A 20,956-nucleotide genomic window follows, 5' to 3' on the forward strand; every position below is an offset into this window, starting at 1 on the left:
AACTAAACACCAATTATTCAAATTAAGCATCTAAGCAGATCTTGTTTTACATACAACACACATACCAGCTTACACCCAAACCCATCTAAACCTAAATCTAAGGATTCCAAAGCCAACTGGCAATGATTTTGTCCTTTCTGTTGCCATGGAAATAGTGGCATCCTCTCAGTGATCACTGTCTCTTCCACCTGGTTCCCTCGGGGCCGGAGTCGGATGGCTCACCATCTCCTGCCTCTGATTTTCTCCATATGGTGACTTCTCGCATCTGATCGTTATCTTTAGTGTCTCCAGCACCGAAGCACAACAGAAACAAGGTTTCTTTCAAACTCCTCTGGCTTATGCCCCACATCTTTCTTCTCCACCTCTTCAGGAAGATGACTATCTTCTGTACCCACGACCGTCACACTCCTTCATCTCCCACAGCAAGACTCCGCCTGCCACCACTTTATGGGGCCACTTGCATCAAAGACACAATGGCTTCCTTGTTGTCGAGCTATGGGCTCATGCTAGTCTTGATTACTCGATCTCCCAGTAGGATCTGAAGCTTAACCATATTTAGATTTTTTTTTTTTCTTTTTCGAGACAGGGTTTCTCTGTGTAGCTTTGCGCCTTTCCTGGAACTCACTTGGTAGTCCAGGCTGGCCTCGAACTCACAGAGATCCGCCTGCCTCTGCCTCCCCAGTGCTGGGATTAAAGGCGTGCGCCACCACCACCCGGCCCCATATTTAGATTTAAAGCACTCTAGTTTTTTTACGTCGGTATCAGTTCAGTTTTCCTTGACTATCACAAAATAGCAGAGGCAGGCACATTCTGTGAGGAAAAGGTGTTTACTTAGTTCACAGTTCTGGAGATCTCAAGGCAAGCTCCAGTACTGGCTCGGTTCTGCTGAGGACCTCAAGGAGGATGGTGTCCCCAGTAGTGGGAGCAGGTGAGGAAGGAATTACATCTCAAAACAGGAAGCCAGAGAACAACTCAGGGCTTAGGCTCAGACCTTAAGCACTCATTCCTGTGAGAGCTCAAGAGTCTTTCTTAGAACAGCTTCCCCAGGAATCTAAAGGATGCCCACTGAGCCCTACTTCCCAGAGCTCCAGCTTTCCAACATCACCACACTGAGAACCGATCTTCTAACCTTATCCCTTAGAAAATGTCCTCGTTAGAGTTTCTATTGCTGTGAAGAGACACCATGACCACAGAAACTGTTATGAGGGGAAACATTTAATTGAGGCATCGGCTTACAGTTTCAGAGGTTCAGTCCATTATCATCATGGCGGGGAGCAGAGCAGGGTGCAGGCAGACAAAATGCTGGAGAAGTAGCTGAGACTCCTACATCTTGCAGGCCACAGGAAGTCGATTGAGATACTGGGTGGTATCCTGAGCATAGGAAACCTCAAAGCCTGCCCCCACAGTGACATACTTCCTCCAAAAAACCGTAGGAACGCCAACAAAGCCACACTTCCTAATAGTGTCACTCCCTATGAAATTATGGGGGCCAATTACATTCAAACTACCACAGAGATCCAACTCAAACTATATCCAACAGCACTGCCTTTGCCCTATCTTTTCATTATTACTCATTTATGGTCAGCATTTAGTATCACAATTTCAGTTATTTTTAGAACACTCTTACATGCATAGTATGATCTTATGTATGCTTCTTAGATTGAGTTACAATTAAGTTAATCCAATCAAATATGTACAGTCCAGGTCAGCAGGGCATCCTCATTAGGAAGGCCATGCTCCAGAGGCAGCCATAACAAGCAATTCTATTATCTCTGCCTCCATTAACACCTGATATCACAGTCCACCAGGGAGGCCAGCTCCTGAGAACCGCTCCGGGGTTGTGAATGGAAGACCTCAGAGGAGCAAGGGCTTTAGGAAACTTTTTTATCTGAGGGTATTTAGAAATAAGTTTCTATCTGTCTGTGGGGTAAATAAGGAAACATTCGTGCTTTCTGATGGTAACTTACTCTTTCACTTCGTCTTAAAAAATCCTCTCTCAGTAAATCTCTTTGTGGCCACATGGATACATTCCACACTCTTACATTCTCCCTAAATTCTCCACACAGCCATATGCCTCTTTCGCACAGTTACATCTTTTTATTCAACTCCAAAGCTCTCTTCTATATAAATACATTTCTTCTCTCTACTCTGTTACATTCCTTCACATACTACATCATTTATTCACTCTTTACTCACTCATTCATCTCAACTTACTCTTCACACTTCTTCTTTTATCTCTCACTCTTTTCTCTCTGCTCCATCCCCCACTCAGCACACACACACACACACACACACACACACACACACACACGCACGCACCTCACTGCTCTTTACACAGTCCCTTCACATCCCTCCCTCAGCACACACACACACACACACACACACACACACACACACACACCTCACTGCTCTTTACACAGTTCCTTAGCATCCCTTCCTCAACACACACACACACACACACACACACACACACACACACACACACCTCACTGCTCTTTACACAGTTCCTTAGCATCCCTTCCTCAACACACACACACACACACACACACACACACACACGCACCTCACTGCTCTTTACACAGTTCCTTCACATCCCTCCCTCAGCACACACACACACACACACACACACACACACACACACCCCTCACTGCTCTTTACACAGTTCCTTTACATCCCTCCCTCAGCACACACACACACACACACACACACACACACACACACACACACACCCTCTGCACAGCTCTTTTCACAGCCCCCCACCCCCAGCCAAACTCAGCACAATTCCGAGTTACATATTCAGGGCATTTCTTTAGTAAACAATCAGAAACAGAGCCAAAATGATACACATAAGGAATCACTCGGTTTCTCTAGGAGGGTCACATTGACTGGCCAGTGAGTAACACTTGTCCAAGTAGGTAGCCTGAGTTGGTTAGGGTTCCCAGACAGTAAATGACATTGAAATTCAGGACTAAACAATAACAGTTAGTTAGCAGAATCCTGAGTGGTAGGGATAGTGCAGTCAATTACTGGAGGGAGTTATGTCTCAGTGTAAACAGTCTGACCTTGATTTAGCAATAAACACCTGGGAACTGGTCTTTGTGTATTTTCTGCAGGGGCAGCTTGGCCTATATTGAATTTGTTCTGAAGTCTAAAATTAGCTGTCTTTGAGACTGAGAATACTGATATTTTCCTGTGTCAGTTAAGAAAAATATTCTAGTATGTTTTCATTCTACCCATCAGAATTATACAGCTTAAACAGAAATCATCTTCCTGATCACCCACAGCTGTATGTGTGCCCAAAGATATAAACTACACTACAGAATGGGCTGTGGAAAGAACCCCATGGCTGTTCTTTTGGGGAGAAGTAAGTGGTGGCACGTGAGAAAGTTACAGACAGAAAACAACCATTTTCCAAGCCAGGGACCCCCACGAACTTTGCCTGGGAGGGGGTGTTCCCCAACAGAGAGTTATTTATCTGCTGGTAGGTTGACCTGTTGAACACTAGTTTTCACCTGCTGTATACTCCCATGGCCTCTGGTAAAGCCACTGCGACCAGCAGCTCTCAGCAATCTCATGCTTTACTAATTAGCATTCTGAATTGCAGAAATGGATTTTAATTGGTGAACACAGCGTCGTTTTTACCAGCACCCGGAATATCTGAAAAGAAAGGTATTCAAGATTTGTAGATGGCTAAAGATATTTAAGAGAGTCTTCCCACCGTTACATGTCCAGGCATAAGGAAAGCTTTTGGGCCAGCTAGACTAGCCAGTCTGTGAGCTCTGGGTTCAGAGAAAGACAGTGTCTCAAAAAATAAGGTGGAGGGTTGGAGAGATGGCTCAGAGGTTAAGAGCATTGGCTGCTCTTCCAAAGGTCCTGAGTTCAATTCCCAGCAACTACATGGTGGCTCACAACCATCTGTAGTGAGATCTGGCGCCCTCTTCTGGCCTGCAAGAAGAACACTGTATACATAATAAATAAATAAATCTTTAAAAAAAAAAAGATGAAATGTTTAAAAAAAAAAGGTGGAATACAAAGGTGAAGGACTCAGTGTTAACTTCTAGCCTCTACATGTGTGCACACTGTAATCCATACATAACACACACACACACACACACACACACACACACACACACACACACACACCCACACACACCAGAATCTAGAGAAACTTGACCAGGGCTGGGTCTTTTAAGGGTCGCTAGGCTGCTACACCATCAAATCTTTCAAGTACCATTCTGAACCAAGACAAACCTCTCAGAACTGAGGTGAGACTTACCTGATCTTCAAGACTGATTTAAATAAATGTTCCATTGAAGGCTTCCCTCAAATATATTATATATGTTATATTATAGCTGCAGCTATAATTGCTCCTATATGACTGCCCGCCCTAGCTAGACTGCAGAAATCTTACAGATGCCACATTTCTCAGCTTCCTGGTGGCATGCAGCTGGTAGAGGGTGTAAGAGGAGGTATCCTAACATCCGATGTTCAAGTGAGGATGGGGACTCTCTCTCACAGATGTTCTGAGTAAATCATGCAGAAAGGCTTAGCTCTATGGCTACCTATCCTGAAGATAGTTTCCTTGAGAGCATAAATGGTGTGATCCTTCAGAGCAGTGTGATGGAAAGTCTTGGTTGACAAAAGGATTGGATAAAGATAGCCTAGGAGAGCCTGAAGCATGTCTGTGTGTCTGATGGTGTTTTCAGAGACAGTCACACATGAGGGCGCCAACCTCGTGAGTGTACTAATCCTTGGTGGATTCATAACATTAAGGCATTATTAGATGGTAAACATTTGAAGTAGAACATCACTGGGGGGATATCCTGGGGAGCTAGATTGGCCCTAGCCTCTTCCGGGACCTTCCTTATCTCTGCTTCCTGTCTACCACAAGGTGACACATGTCCTCCGTCATATACTCTTACCACTGTGATGTTTGGACAAAGTCACCATGGCCCAAGCCCTCTGAAACTATGACTCAGAGTAAATATTCCCTCTCCTTAGGTTGTTTGTGCACAGCAACACACAATAACTGATACAGTCATCACCAGGTAGACTACTGGCCACATCCTGGTCTCTGACCTTGTCCTGGCCACTCCACTGTCAAGGCATGGTCTCCACTCACTGTAGTCAAAGTGAACACAATGGTAAGACCCAGATTCACGGCAGCTATGCAGACACAGATCACTTAAAGCAGACATTTGTGTACAGTGTGACAAAACTCTCATGTGTTCCAGAAGACATTTTTCCTACAAAAACTTCTTTAAAGGGATTGATGAGACTTTATCAGGCTTAGACACCTTAGGATCAGGGAGGCTTCTGAGCTTGACTATTTCCCAAAAGAATCTTTCATTACTGAACCTGTGTTCAGTAGCCAAGCAACCAATTTGGAAATGAACTTCTATTTCAAGGGCTTCCTTCCTGTCTGCCTGCTTCTATTTTTTTTTTTTTTCCAAAAGAGATTATTCTTATCTGGCTTGATAGAGTTATTTTCATCATTGCAAGAAGACTGCCTGTAAATATCCAACAAAAGGCAAATATAACAAATGACCAGTATTTGAAGATTAGGCACAAAATTGATCACTTCTAATATCAACTTAAGGAACTCAGGATAAGATAACAAGGGAGATAGTAGAATGTACTTTTCTGGTAATTCCTTAAGTGAGACTAAATTTGCCTCCACACAGAAGGGTTAAAATCTGAGACTGCGGTATAAACGTAAATATTTTGAAGGCAATGAGATAGCATGACCATTTACCAAAATAACAGCAAGTTCTACCTTAGAGCCTATGACTGCCCAAGCCAGTAGCCTACAGTACCAAACTTGAAATTCTTTCCTGTGGAGCAGGCCTCATAGCAAATCACAGAGTGGTTGGTTACTCGGGTTACTCCCATGCCACTCATGCACCAGCAGTACATCTGGCCTGCCAGGTCAGGACTGCAGCAATCAGGGTGCAGTGCTGAGTAAGACAACTGATGTCGTCTTTCCCCAACAGCTTGCATAGTAACTTCCAATACTACGAAAGTTGGCCAATGGGAAAGAAGTTTCTCCAATAAGTCTGAGATCGATTTCTCTACGTTCTCCAGCCAAAAAGTGGGTGGTGTCTTCAGCAGTAGAGTCATACCATGTAGTGATGGTGATGGACAGCCAAGGACAATGGTAACATAATAGCCTGTATTGTTTTGCATAGCTCAGGGGCCTGCCTTCAACTGTGATATTCATTCAATAACCTGTCTTCTGGGAGCAACATTGTCCAGCTATACAGGGTAAAATTCTGTTGAAACTCTTTTTTATTAAGTTGTATTTTGAAATTAGCTTACAAATCAAGCTTTTTAATAGATCCTTAGCTTTCCCTAACCCACCACCACCCTTTCCTCTCCCCCATTCCCTGACTCCCATCCTTACTTAATTCTTTAAAGTTGTTTCCCACCTTCCTCCATTTCACATGTGTTCTACTATCCTTCCACTTTCCTTTTTAAGTTGATTTTGAGATAGTAGGCTTCTATATCATACCTTGCTTTCTTTGGCCTTAGCCCATCCCTTCCAACCCTGATTTCACCTGTAGTCCCTCAACCATGGGGAGAGAAGCGTCTCTTTGCAGTGGACAGTAGTGGATAGAGAGAGATGTAACTGGTCAAAGTGCTGAGGAAGAGACTCAGTGTACCACCCTAAATGATCCCTCTATATTAACCCCATCAGCCCCAAGGCTTGGGGGACATCTGAGAGGCAGAAAGAGTGTAAGAACTTAACTATGAAGAGTTTTGAGGGGTGCTATCTTCTGGACATGAGATATGGTTAATACAATCATGGGTGCAGAGCAGCTATGATTACCTGTACAAGATCAAGCCAGCCAAAATTCTGGCACAGATGGGGTAGAAGGTCTCCAGGCCCCACCACTTGCTGAAGTCCCATTAGTCATGAATAGTTGCTGGAGGTTGCTAATCATTCTTTTTTGAGGGTGCAGCCTCTGATAGACTTCCCATGCTTCAGTGGGCGGCTCCACACCCGTGAACAAATGGACAAAACTAACTCAGTAAGTTATTTAAAATTTATGAAGTGGGGACAGGAAACTTGGGAGAAATGGGGGTGTTAGAGAGGTGGAAATGGGAGTGGACGTGATTATATTTCATTGTGTACATATATGAAATTCTCAAAAATAAAGAAGAGAAAATCTGACCTGGGACTGACCTCCAGACCCTCTCTGTTTTCTGTCCTTCTGGCAACCAACATGCACACAAACATTCCCTCATTCCTCGGTTCTGTCTAAGCTCTTGATGCCCCACAGATACATGCACAGCCTCAGACCCAGAGCGATGGGCTACAGACAGCTTCCACACAGTCATCTAGGTATCTGTGGGATGCTTTCTTTGAAGGAATGCACACATTTCCAAAGTTCATGCGATGCCATCAGGGAGGGGCGTGTGTGTGTGTGTGTGTGTGTGTGTGTGTGTGTGTGTGTGTGTGAAGGGTGGGATATTTGTTGCCATTCAGCTCTGCTCCTGTACAGTAGAGCTTTATAAGGTATGTTCAAAGCAAGTTTCATCTCATTTTACTCCATTTGTTCAAGCCGCTTGTAAAGGCAGATATAGTAGGAGCACAATGGTGTCTCTTAACTGTTATTTTCACAAATGATCCTATTATATTATCAGAAGTCTGAAGTTGGAATGCATAATTTATTCATCAGTACATGGATTCTGAATTAGTAGAGCCACTTTTTAAATGAGAAATTTGACTTTTTTAAAAAAGTTTTATTTTATATGTATAAGTATTTTGTCTGCATGTGGGTGTGTGCACCAAGTGTGGACCTGGTACCTGGGAGATGCTTCAGTCTGGTGCCAGAAGAGATCTGAAGAGGCATCATATCCCCTGCATCTGGAGTTACACTATGTGGGTGCTAGGAACTGAACCTGGGTCCTCTGCAAGAGCAACAAGTGTTCTTAACTGCCACACCATCTCTCCAGCCCCGGAGGAATTTCTTTTAAGTGGTTTGGTGTGATTTCTTCAAATCTTTCCTAACCAATGATGTGTTTTTTTAAACTGTACCTACATTATTATCATTATTATTATTGCTATTGCTATTATTATTGTTATTATTTTGACATGGTCACATCTTGCCTAGGCTGGCCTCACTATAGTTCAGGATGACCTTGAACTTGGTCCTCCTGCTTCTTCATCCTGCTGAGTTTACCAGTTTCATCTGACACTAGGGTTGACTCCGGAGCTTCAAGCATGCTAGGCAAGCCTCTGCCTGCTGAGCTATGTCCTCACCATGTACATGTCTGTCAGCAGTACTACTACAGTTTCAAACCTCTTTCTTGCAGTAGAAACAAGTATGTAGGATGGGTTCAGAATTAGGAAGACTTACCTTGAGTCTCCACTCTTCCCTCTTTTGCTCTATTCTGGGTGAATAACAGGATCTCCAGTTGTACATACTTAATAGTATACAATTTACCAGCTTGGAGCTTAGGTGTGTCCCACCCTTATTTTTGGGCATGTTATAGTTATTTAAAAACTAACTTTCAAAAGCTACCTAGCACTGAAAGGATGAATTGGCTTGCTCTCTCCAAATGATGTTATCTTTAGTTTCATTTTTGTGATGCTGAGGATCCCAGTCTAGGACCATGTCCATGCTAGTCAAATGCTCTATCGCTGTGCCCAACACCCAATCCTCTTCAGATGCTTTCAAAGCACTGGGTTAGCACCACAGAATTTTAGAGCTGAAGTGGCCCTAAGAGATCACCTACTCAAGGAGGCATTAAATGTTTGCTCAAGGTTCTTTGGCCTGCAACAATTATTTTTATCCCTAGACAAGCATGAGATATATCTAAGGCTCCTTAAAAGGCATGTGTCAGAGCCCCATCCATGAATCAGACTCCGTTAGGGCGGGGCTCAGGAGTAAGGATGTTGTAAGCATCCCCAGTGGCTGGGATGCTCGGTTAGAGTTGAGAGCCTCTGGTCTGGGAGTCTGTGGTCCTTTATTTAGGAGGTCACGGCTGGCTTCAAAGGCCTTTACGTAACCTCTCAGAAGAGATAAACTTTAGTGTATATGTTCCATATCTGATCCAAATGCCCACCTGATTCTCAAGTGTCCTCCACACCATCCCCACAGAATGACCATTTAGCTTGTGTTAGAACTCCAGGCCTGTCCACTCTGTACCAGGATAGCTATGAATGCAACCCAACACAAAATTGTTAAGACACCGAGATTGTTCTGTGTGTTTTGTTTGTTTGTTTTTGTAATTTGATGATTATGTGGCTCTTGAGAGAGAACCCTGTTGGCAGCCTGTTACAATACCAAAGGTTGAATGTTTCCAGTGATAGGAAACCAAACCCTCCCCCATCTCAAAGCTCATACTACCTTTGAGCAGATCTGAGAGTCAAACCTTTGAGGAAGATAAAGAGAAACCACTCCTTGAACACAAGTCATAAAACATGGGGAGTGATCACCAAAGTCTTCCTGTGAAAAGTCTTCATTTTATAGAGAAAAAATTGAGACCAAGAGAACTGATGTTTTTCGACCACACTGTTAATAACACACTGGTAAATGAATGGCCAGACATCTTGGTTCCCTGTTTCATGTCTATCCTCAGAACATTCCACTCAGTCACTTCTAAGTGACTTGAGGTGCACACCTTGAGATTAACAAGGCTAGTCCTTGGTGAGAGCTGGACCCCGACCCTCTCAGACACCATCATTCTAGACCACCCAAGCAGCTCATCTTCTACAATGCTAAATGCCCCCTGTTCTGTGCCATGCTTGGAGGGGAAGGCACCAGGAAACCAAGCTTAGATGGCATGTTGTTGTAACACGAGGAATGTCTATAATCTCAGCACTCAGGAGGCTAAGATGGAAGGACTGGAAGCCAGTCTGGGGAACATGGCAAAATCTTGTCTCAAAAACTCCCTACAAATAAAAGGTACCCACAGGGTTACTCTGGCCTAGCTTATCCTGCAGAGGGACAAGTGCAGGCCCTAAGGGGATGGGCACCAAGTGAGCTCTGCTTCTGGTTCCCAGTAAGGTGACCAATGATGATAAATGTGTGATCTAAATGCTGAGGGTCTCCACAGTAGATTTTTAGTTATGCAGCAGAATTCCAGGGGTTATCTAGCGGCTCCTGGTCCTTGTCATCTGGAATTATTAAGGCTAAAGCTATAATATCTTTCGTTACCCACTGAGCAGCCCAGGATAAGCTGCTTGTCATCTTTGAGCTTAGGTGCCTCACCTATCAGCTGGAGTCAGAAATACCTAGCTTTGAACTATAGCATGGAGTGAACCGCACAGCTCATCAGGTGGCCACCAGAGCTCCTGGTAAACAGGCTATGTCCAGTAAGTAATGGCTATCGTGATTCTTAACAAAATACAAATATCAGACCCACAAATTCCTCTTCTGAATGTCTTCCTTCCCATCATGCAGCGTGCTTTAAGGACACACGCAGTGCCACAGCACATTTTGAACTCTCAAGTCTCAGTGCCAGAGTCTGGCATATAGTGCTGTGCTTGGTGGGCTGAATATGGTATCACTTCAGAGTATTGTTCTGAAGTCCCCTTTTTACATTGGAATCTAATTTCCATGGGATAGAACTAGCTAGAAGATGTAGATTATTGGTAGAGAACATGCCTAGAATTAGATCCCAAGGTTGGTTCCCAGCGCTCAAAGCAAACAAACAAACACAGGCGATCAGGGCTCTGCCATCATAAATGGATAAACTCATTCCTGGGCTCAATCCATCCCTGGGTTATCCTGGGAATGGAGCAGCTCTAACAGCCGGTTGGCAAGGTGTATCTTTTGCCAAGTGATGCTTTGAGTTACAATGGGACACTGCCACCGAGAAGGCCATCATCTTATATAACCCCTCAACCCTGGTGGAGAGCTGTAAATCAGAATAAACCTCTCTTATTGATAACTTATCCACTCTGTGACATTGTGTTGTTAGCAACAGCGAGCAGCCAGAGACTGGGTGTCAGGGAGAGCTTGGGCTCAAAGATGGCGACTCTTACCGCATCACCCTGCTCTTTCAGAGGTATGTCAGATCCGGGATCTCCCTCGAGGCTGACGGAATCAATGCACTCAGCCAGCGTGTCCTCAGTCACCTCTCCGTTGAGGGGGTTCTCCTCCGCAGCACTGGCCTCCGACTGCTCTAGAAGCCCTGTAGGGACAGACTCCACACATGCAGCTGTGATCTCATACTGCTCTCCTGTGTGGTCAGCTGGCACCGGCTCATTTGAAGCCACTGTGGCCGGACCACACTGCACTTCTGCATCTTCAGCTGGGGAGTCACTAGGGGGCATCTCAGCAGCATCTTCTCTGACGTCATTGGCTATGATGTCACTGGCATCATCAGACATTTTAATATCTGTCAAAGGAATCACAAACACTTGTGTTGGCAACAATCCATTCAATTCAATCATGCCAAGTGGGGGTAAGCTTTCTTCGTAGGAACTCTATGTGACCTTGCATAGCCAGAATAATGGCTTATAAAGATATCTATCCGCTATCCCTGGTCCTTGTTGAGTGCTGTCTTACATGGCAATAAGAACTCTGGTTGCTACTGAGGATCTTGGCATGGGAAGGCTGCCTTCATTTCCCTGAGTGGCCCTAACTGTAGTCACTCATAGTCATGATGAGTGTTCCTCATAGTCACATGTGTCCTCGTCAGAGTGAAGAGAAGAGGGTTGGACATGATGGAGAAGCAGAGTGACATGCAGAGAAGAAGGTGACATGATGACAGGCTGAAGTGATGTACTTTGAGACTAAAGAGAGGGGCCAAGGACTGAGGCAGCTACCAGAGGCTGAAGAGGGCAAGGAACCATTCTTCCCTTCCAGGGTCTAGGAGGAACAGCCCAGCCACCATCTTGATCTAAGCTCAGGGGAAATCCATGTCTGATGCCGGACCTCTAAACCGTAAGAGTGTAAATGTGTGTTGTATGAGTTGTGGAGTCTGTTGGAAGGAGGCTCTGATGTGACTCGGTCTCCAGGTCAAACTTCCATTCTATCACTTCCTGAACGTGTGCCCTTTTTGCCTCAGTTTCTTGATCTGGAAAATGATTTTTGAGACCAGCCTGGCCTACCGAGGGAGAGACTATGCCTCAAAAAAGGAAACAAAAGAAAACAAAAACTAAATAATAAGAATGAAAAGAATGAAGAACGGCTTTGGTAACCACCTGAGTTTGATCCCAGACCCACACGGTGGAAAGAGAGAGCCTGCTCCTGTGAGTGGTCCTCTGGCTCCACAAGAGAATTACTTCAAGTGGGAACCCCTCCACACAACAAATGAATGAATGAATGAAAATAAATAAATAGGACATTTTTCTTTCATATGAGCAGCACTAAATGGATTCAGCAGGTTGTATCCAGCATATTTACACATATTTGTACATAGGTATGTAATAATCATTAAGAAGAGGTCATGAATTTAGAGGGAATGGGAATCATGGGAGGAGTTGGAAGGGATGACGGGGTTGGAAGTGATGTAAATAACATACAAGTGCATAAAATCCTGAAATTAAAATTTTAAATTAAAAGAGAATATAAAACATCCACAGCTATGATTTGCTTACAGTAGCCAGGCTATGCAAATGTATTGCCTTCTGTGAGTGAGATACGGTAAGCTCCATTTTGCAGATCAGAAGACTGAGGCTTAGAGGACATCCCTTCAGTAAATGACAGAATCACAGTTTGAGAAATGTCTGACCTTGAGATTGAACCCCATCAGAGCCTTTGGTGTTCAGAAGCCACGGCTGTTTTCCTACTTACTCATTTTCAGTTCCTCAACCTGAACCTGCTCATGATTTCCCACTTTGGGTTCCCTTCTCCCCTTTGGCCATTCCCCAAATCCACATTCCTTGCCTCTTGAGTCTAATTATATGGCTTTCCTGCCTACATCTCAGAGACTCCCCATTCCTTGCTCCACTGAGGGGCAGCCATACACTCCTGCTGCTATCGGAGGCCTCACGCTCTGATCCCATGAGGACTGGCTCCCACTGTTCCTTTCCAAACATGAAATGAGACGCTACCGTCTGCAGACACGTTCACAACAGACTGCAGCTGGCGATTAAAACCGAATCCTCCACAGTGGGAGGGCCAGAGCCATGCCCTTCACTAACACGGTCAGACACAGAATGGAGAGAGGGGCCAGCACATTCGACAGGGCTCTTCTCCTTTTACCAAATCTCAGGGTTGAAGACACTGCCACTCAGTTGGAACGAATTAAATGTAATGAGTTTAACTGGGCCCAGAGTAGCCTGGTTGCCAAGGCAGCATTGACTCACCAAAGGCCAGGTGAGCTGTGCATGCAGTTACCAAACTGTGCAGCATAGGCAAAGCAATGTCTATGATGGCATGCGTGACTCTACCGGCTTTGGTAATGGCTGATTGATCAGATAAGAAGTCTGTTAAGTACTTATTCTCTATGACAATACATTGTTTTGTATTCTCTATAACAATACATTGTTTTGCATATATATATATATTTAAGATCCAGGTAAAATGATCACATCCTTCATTCTTTGTGGCTCCCAACTAGATGCAATGTTTCTTCTGAATTCCCAGAGTGCTTTGCTTCTACCTCATCTCAGACAATTACAATTATCTGATTAAGGTTACTTGAGGTATTGTTCTTATACTGTAAATTCAGTGAAGACAGGGATCTTGATTTTTTTTTAAAATAATTTACACATGTGTTTTCTACATAAATTAGGAAGCTGAAGAAATATTCTCAACACTTAAGATTGTGTGGAGAATGCCTGCGTGCTTTCGGCAGGTGGTTTTAAATGACTCTATGATGAGATGTTCCTTCACGTCTCAGATGTGGTCTGTCTCTATAACAAATTCCTGAGATAATCAACCTATGAAGACGAAAGTTTTATTTTGACTCAGATCTTGGGAGGGTTTGGTCTATGTTTCTTTAGCCCATAACTTCTGAGCCAAGTCACACATCATATCCAGAATGGATGTCACTTTGTGGCCAGAACCTCTCATTTCATAGTCAGGAAACAAAATAGAAGAACTGAGGTCTCTCTCTCTCTCCTTCAAGGGCATACTCCCAGTGACTGGAATTCCTTCTAATGGGCCCCACTTCTGAAGTTCCCACCTCCCTAAGACAGGGACTAAGCTGCGAGCCCATGAGCCTTGGAAGAAAACTTAATTTTAAATATAAACTCTAAAATTAGATTAGAATATCTCTTTTTAAACCAAAGTATGCACTGGAACTTCAAAACTCCTGTAAGTGAGTCTACAGATGAGAAAGGCAAAGATTATTCACTTTGCTCTAGCTGGTATGTGAAGTCTAAGGCAGCCAGAGTTGGCTGTGAGAGGCCAAGGCATCCATTCCAAACCTTCCTAAAACAGTAAAGATGATTCAAGGCCACCGTGCTGAGAGGGGGCTGTTGTGTTGGGTCACAGGAGCAAGCTAGAACAGACTGGCCAGCAGGGGAAAGCTATTGTCATTTAGAAGCTGATAATGAAAACTCTGGCCGGGGCGGTGGTGGCGCACGCCTTTAATCCCAGCACTCGGGAGGCAGAGCCAGGTGGATCTCTGTGAGTTCAAAGCCAGCCTGGGCTACTAAGTGAGTTCCAGGAAAGGTGCAAAGCTACACAGAGAAACTCTGTCTGGAAAAACAAAAAACAAACAAACAACAACAACAAAAACAAAACACAAAAAAGAAAAGAAAAGAAAAGAAAAGAAAACTTCATGAGTTGGGTCTGGCCTAGGGTAAGAGGCTGGCAAAGTACAGCTTGCTGCTCAAATCTTGCCCTTCGCCCTGCCCTGCTTGGGTAAATAAAATTTTATTGAACACAGATGAACCTTTCTGTTCACATGCAGTTACTGCTTCTCTACAATGGCAAATCACTGCAGATGTAACACCAACCATGTGGTTATAAAGCAACCGAGATGCAAATACTTCCTGTCCAGCCTGGCACAGAGCACGCCATACAGCCCTAGACCGGGGACCTAAAGCCTGGCACAGAGCACGCCATACAGCCCTAGACTGGGGACCTAAAGCCTGGCACAGAGAACACCATACAGCCCTAGACCGGGGACCTAAAGACTGGCACAGAGAAGGCCATACAGCCCTAGACCGGGGACCTAAAAACTGGCATAGAGAACGCCATACAGCCCTAGACCGGGGACCTAAAGACTGGCACAGAGAAGGCCATACAGCCCTAGACCGGGGACCTAAAGACTGGCACAGAGAAGGCCATACAGCCCTAGACTGGGGACCTAAAAACTGGCATAGAGAATGCCATACAGCCCTAGACTGGGGACCTAAAGACTTCTCTTTCTTACTCTTGTGTCCTGCATGCCCGATCTTCCAGAGACAATCTTTCAAGAAAAAACAGCACATCCGCATCATTTTTATCTCTGATTTTTTGTTTGTTTTATTTTATTTTTCAACTACAGCCAGCTTTATCTTATCTGATACTTTAATTTCTTTGTAAACTAACTTGAACATCCTTATTATTAGTCTGGACCATTTAAGAAGCACCAATCTATTTTACTTTTCTTTAGCCTTTTTTCCTTCTTCTTTTCTTTTTGAGACAGGGTCTTATTTTGTAGACTGGCCTAGAACTCACCATGTAGATCAGACTGGCTTCAAACTCACAGAGATCTACCTGCTTCTGCCTCCCAAGTGCTGAGATTAAAGGTGTGTATCACCATGTACAGCAATTTTAACTTTTCTGTAAGCAGGAATATGAGAACAAATGTGGCTATGATAAACATCAATGGGCAAATGAAAACCACAATGACTACTTCTGTGATTTGTCTTATTTATGTTATTACAACACTTACAAATATTCTAACATACTGTGACATATGCCATATGACCTACGTGCGTGTTAATGAATTTTAATTTAATCTAATTTAATTTATATCCTGAGTGACTGGCTAATACCTATATTGCTCTATCTAGGGACATAATATCCAGAGGTCTTTAGTAGGCATTCAAAGTTTATCACTGGGTATTTTACCTTTGAGAGGTCTCAGCTACCATCCCCTTGGAGGTATGTTTTAGGGTATGCCAAACTGCATAAATGTAGAAACCCATTTCCACATGACATAGCAAGTCCTTAAGACATATGCTCCGGGCAGAAATAATGCATGGGTGTCCCCTGTCCTTCCATGCCCAGGGCCTAAAATTAAGTCAAACCAGCAGCCCGTGGTGGGTTTCTTTCAAGAGCTCCTGCAAGACTTCTTTTCTAGCCGACTACAGAACTCTGAAGCCTGAGGCTAGCTGAGCAGTGGTCCAGCCCTGTCTCCAGAACAGAGACCTAAAAGGATGATGAACTAGGACCACAGGCTTACAGGAACCGGTGGAGCAACCAAGCGTGCTAGCATACACGTAAGCATCCAGCAGAAGCCCAGGAGGACATCATGGGAACGCCAGTCTTGTAGGGAAGCAGCAGAGGACAGGAGCCCAGCCCTCAGCTACCTCTGGTGGCCAAAGTGCCTTTGATTAGTTCTCAAGTACAGAAAAACCGCTGCAATTAAAGGTCTCCTGGTGTCCGTGTTGTATTCAACCAACAAAAACCAGCCCTTCGGAAATAGGCAAAGAATAATCCTCAAGTTCAGTGGGGGTTGTTAAAATGAATTTACAGAATGCCTATACTTCAGAAAGGCTGAAATAGTTACAAGGATGAGCCCTATTTTAACATCTAATTATATTCCTAATTGGCTTTTATTTATCTATTTATTTATTTACATTAATTTATTTCTGTTTTCTTTCTCTATTATCTAACAAAACAATCTTTTTCACCTTTTCTTCCTGTTTTGCTTTTTTTTTTTTTTTTAAAGAGAGGATATCATTTAGCCTAGCCTGGTCTTGCTATGTAGCCAAGGATAACCCTGACCCTTTGACTCTCCTGCTGTCACCTCGAGAGTGTAAGATTACAGGCCTTCACCAATACATCTGTTTTTACAGTGGACAGAGTGGATGGCACTTCATGCATACTAGGCAGGCACTCTACCAACTGAGCGACATCCCAAGCCCTCTGTCTGTCCATTCAGATAGACTGTCACTGGTTCTAGACAATACTGTGACGGGGGGACATGTCATCTGTTTTAAGACTGTGCCCTTCTGTCTGTCACCACCAGAAACTGTGCTCTGAACGGACAGCTGTTTCTGAGCAGGGACTGGTGTAGCCCACAGGACTCAGCTGTAGTGAGCGCCACCCGTCCGGGATAGGTGCATCACTTCCTATCTGCACAATTGGGAGTCTCTTCTGATTTTGGTGTGGTAAGCTGATCGCTGCAGCCATGTCCTCCATGGCTTTGACCCACACAAACAAGGAGGCTGCTTCAGGAAGCTCCAAGGAGAGGAAGAGGGACGCATAATGAAGCCTTTGTAGGGTGGGAAGAAGTTAGTTTTTCAGGAGCAAATTTATGCATCACCAAAAATGCTCCTAGGCCCATCACAGCAGCCACATCACAGCACCCCCGTAAGTGCAGAGGCCATGGGGGCGGCGTTTCAGAAATGAGAAATGTGTCAGGGGCTAAAACAAAACTGTTAAAAAGCCATCGAGGGATGGAGTGTGGCTCAGTGGGAGACTGCTTACCCAACACGCACAAGGCACCGGGTTTGATTCCTAGCAATGGAAAATGAAAATCATATTAACAGAAGGAAGGGAAAATGGAAAGAGAACTATGAAAAATAGCCTAATAGATAAACAACACCCCTGAACTAGCGTTAAGGGAGAATCTTGACCACAGCTTTGGCGTAAGTATTCAGGCTGGCAGGAATATGTGCAAATACCTAGGCCCGGAAATGAGCCTAGACAGTCAGAATGCACATCTGTGTGGCTGAGACTAGATGTGTGTGGCTGCATGGAGGAACAGTGAGGTAGACTCTGAAGTGGAGAGGGCTAAGCAATAATGGCCTGTGGGTCTGGCTGCAGTGTCTCTTTGCAGGCAAACAAGAAGTTTGCTCATTCTCCCTGGCTTCCTGCTCCCTCCTCTGTGAAGCCCGATCTGGAAACTTTGTTCCCAAGTCCTGGATGCTTGGAAACATCAGGACAGGGTTTCAAGGATTTCATAAATCTAAATTTATTCAAAGTAAAAGCTCCGCCTTCATCGTGCCATTTAGCATTCATGCTTTTCTTGGTATTAAAATGTGGTGAAAATGTAGTGACTTACTTTTTAAATGGCCTCACTGGATGAGATGCAAATGTGGTAACATGATGCTCTGTCCCAGATCCCCTCCCTTACTTTACAAAAGTGAGGCTTGGAGAAGGACAGAGTAAACCTGCAGAGGAGAGGCTCCCAGACCTGTCCCGCATGGGAGAAACCTGTATTTGTTTTGTTTGAAAACTAAGTTGGGCCGGGCGGTGGTGGTGCACGCCTTTAATCCCAGCACTCAGGAGGCAGAAGCCAGGTGGATCTCTGTGAGTTCAAGGCCAGCCTGGTCTACAGAGTGAGATCCAGGAAAGGCACCAAAACTACAGGGTTTCTCTGTCTCAAAAAAAACAAACAAACAAACAAACAAAAAAAAACAAAAAAACAAAAACAAAACAAAACCAAGCCGGAGAGATGGCTCAGTGGTTAAGAGCACTGGCTTCTCTTCCAGAGGACCCAGGAAGGTTGGATTTCCAGCACCCACAATGCAGCTCAAAACCCTCTGTAACTACAGCCCCAGGGGATCCAACGCCCTTTTCTGGCCTATGGGCACTGCATGTACACGGCTCACAGACACATGTATGCCCATACACATGTAAATAAATCAATATTAGGGATGTTCGGTGGCCCTTCATGATCCAAGGCCACCCTGTCTCTTGCAACTCAACACACTTCTTATACTTTCTGCCTTCCCACACCGGTCCTCGCTACTCACACTGCTCCTGAACCTCCACTGATGTCACGACTAATTCCCAGGCCCTTAGCTACTCAACATCCAGTGTCACCCTTAACTTTGAAAATGGTCTTTGTCTACTCCACACCCTCCAAACAACGAACTGTTCCCGTGCCGAGGCTTTCACCGACTTCTCTATTGCCTTTAGAAGTCTCTTCTGTATCATCCTTCAGGCCTGTGACCCACAGGACCTTGCTTCATTCCGACCCACAAATCTTTACTGAACCGAAATATATCGCGTTTGATACTGACTTGAAAGAGACGATGCTTCACATAAGCCTAGTCTGATGGAAGAAATAGCTACTCACACATCTGAATCCCTGAGACTCAGGAAGGCCCCCCTACCCCCCTTCAAATTCCTTCTGCACTGGCTCGCTGGTGCTTCAGATTCCATCCTTAGAGTTTCATTCCTTCGCTGACAGATTTCAATGTAAGAAGTTAATCAGAACGTCTCAGCATTAATAGCAGAAATGAAGGAGAGAGTTTAGGAATATGGGTTGGGGAGGAAGGAGCCTCTAGGAAGTCAGGGAACTTGGGGAGAGGCCTCTCAGAATGACCCTTGGCTTGGGCTGTGGTGTGCCACGGAGGAGTTCAAGGCATAATGATTTTAAAAGCTGTCTGCTTCAATCAAGAGGTTTAGGGTGGAAACTGTTGGTATGGCCCAGAGAGGGCTCCTTTAAGAAAAGCCGGTGGAATCCGGGCGCTGACTGGCAGATACTCACCAGATTCCTCAGAAAAGACAAGCTGGCTAGGTAGAGGGGCTGTATTTAGGGGTGGGGAAGAGGGAACCCAAGCGGGGGAATCCAGGCGGTTCTAGCCTCCGGTGTTGCTTGGGCAGGAGAGCAGGCATGCCGGGGGATCACGCCGGGGAGGGGTGATGGACCAGGATGGAGACCAGGGCCTGAGCTTGGTTTTCCGAGGATGAGGTGTGGGGCAGGCACACTCTAGGGATGGAGGCCTTTGCCTTGCAGGGACCGGATCTCTCAGTGCCTTGCCCTGGGAAGACCCTACCGCGCTCGCCCCGGACTTGGTACACTTGGGGAAACTTTTCAGACTGGCTGGTGCCAAGACTCCGGCAGCCGGCTCCGCGGAGCTCCAGGCGGGACGAGGGTGCAGACCCGGCGTGCGGGCGTGTGGGTGTGTGCATGAGCGTGGACACCGAGCGACACACACTCACACACACACACTCACACGCCCGCACCCACGCAGGGCCCTCGGCCGCGCCGCCCGCGCCTCCCCCGACCTTCGTCCCCAAGCTGGCTGGTTTCTCGGGACCACGTCTCCGCCGACGGCTTCTCACGACCCACAGAGGACCGGGGTCGCGGTGCTCGGGTCCCCGCCCGCCCGGGAAGGGGATGGGGAGAAGGCGCCCCGGGCTCTTACCGCTTGGCCGCCGAGTGCGCGCGGGAGCCCCGGGTCCCGCCCCGCCACGTCGGCAGGACCAGCGGGGACGCGGCTGCAGGGGAGGGACCGGCCGAGCTGCCCCGCCCCGGGCCGCCCGCCTACGCCCCGGGCAGGCCCAACTGCAACCGGACCCGCAGGGAAGTCAGCTGTCCCAGCTCGGTGGTCCCGGCACAGTGCCGGGTCCCTTGCCTTCCTTTCTGAAGCACCGTGAGAGCCCTGCACGTTCCTAAGGAAGGGGGTCCCCAGGGCTACACTGAGGGATCCCCAGGTTCTAAGTTACGTGGAATTCTCTGACCACGTCATCGGTGGCAGCGGGATGTTATTAAAAACAATCACCAAAGGAATCAATCAAACTTTTTAGAAGGCCAACTTGGAAATGGGGAGCAAAGCCCAAGTTCATTCTCTTTGGCCTGGGAATTGCACATCTGCGTTTGGCGTGGAAAAAAAGTATTTGTCCAGAGCAAACAAATTGTGTGTGTGTGTGTGTGTGTGTGTGTGTGTGTGTGTGTGTGTGTGTGTGTGTGTGTGTGTGTTGATTTTACTTATGCTAGTGACACGAACTATAGTAATTCCAAACAATCAGGTCAGCAGTATCAAAAAACATGATTCATTTCGATGAAGGTCATATAGTAAGGTCTTCCTTAATATGGGTCTAAATGATTAGTTAGGGGCGGGGGAAGCTAACTAAATGTATGCATTAGTAGGAACTAC

At 45.6% G+C, this 20,956-nt stretch overlaps 1 protein-coding gene across 1 annotated transcript in view; it reads right to left on the reverse strand.

Moving 5' to 3' along the window:
* Window positions 1-20,264, reverse strand: part of Fam114a1 (family with sequence similarity 114 member A1) — a 66,800-nt gene extending 46,536 nt beyond the window's left edge. The window contains exons 1-2 of the mRNA XM_036200994.1: window positions 20,225-20,264; window positions 10,997-11,352 (exon numbers count right to left, since the gene is read on the reverse strand). Coding sequence (XP_036056887.1) covers window positions 10,997-11,344 — 348 coding nt within the window. The 5' untranslated portion in view covers window positions 11,345-11,352; window positions 20,225-20,264. The remainder of the gene's footprint in view (window positions 1-10,996; window positions 11,353-20,224) is intronic.
* Window positions 20,265-20,956: the final 692 nt, after the last annotated feature.

This window comes from Onychomys torridus, chromosome 10, assembly GCF_903995425.1.
Source record: "Onychomys torridus chromosome 10, mOncTor1.1, whole genome shotgun sequence".
NCBI classification, from domain to species: Eukaryota; Metazoa; Chordata; class Mammalia; order Rodentia; family Cricetidae; genus Onychomys; species Onychomys torridus.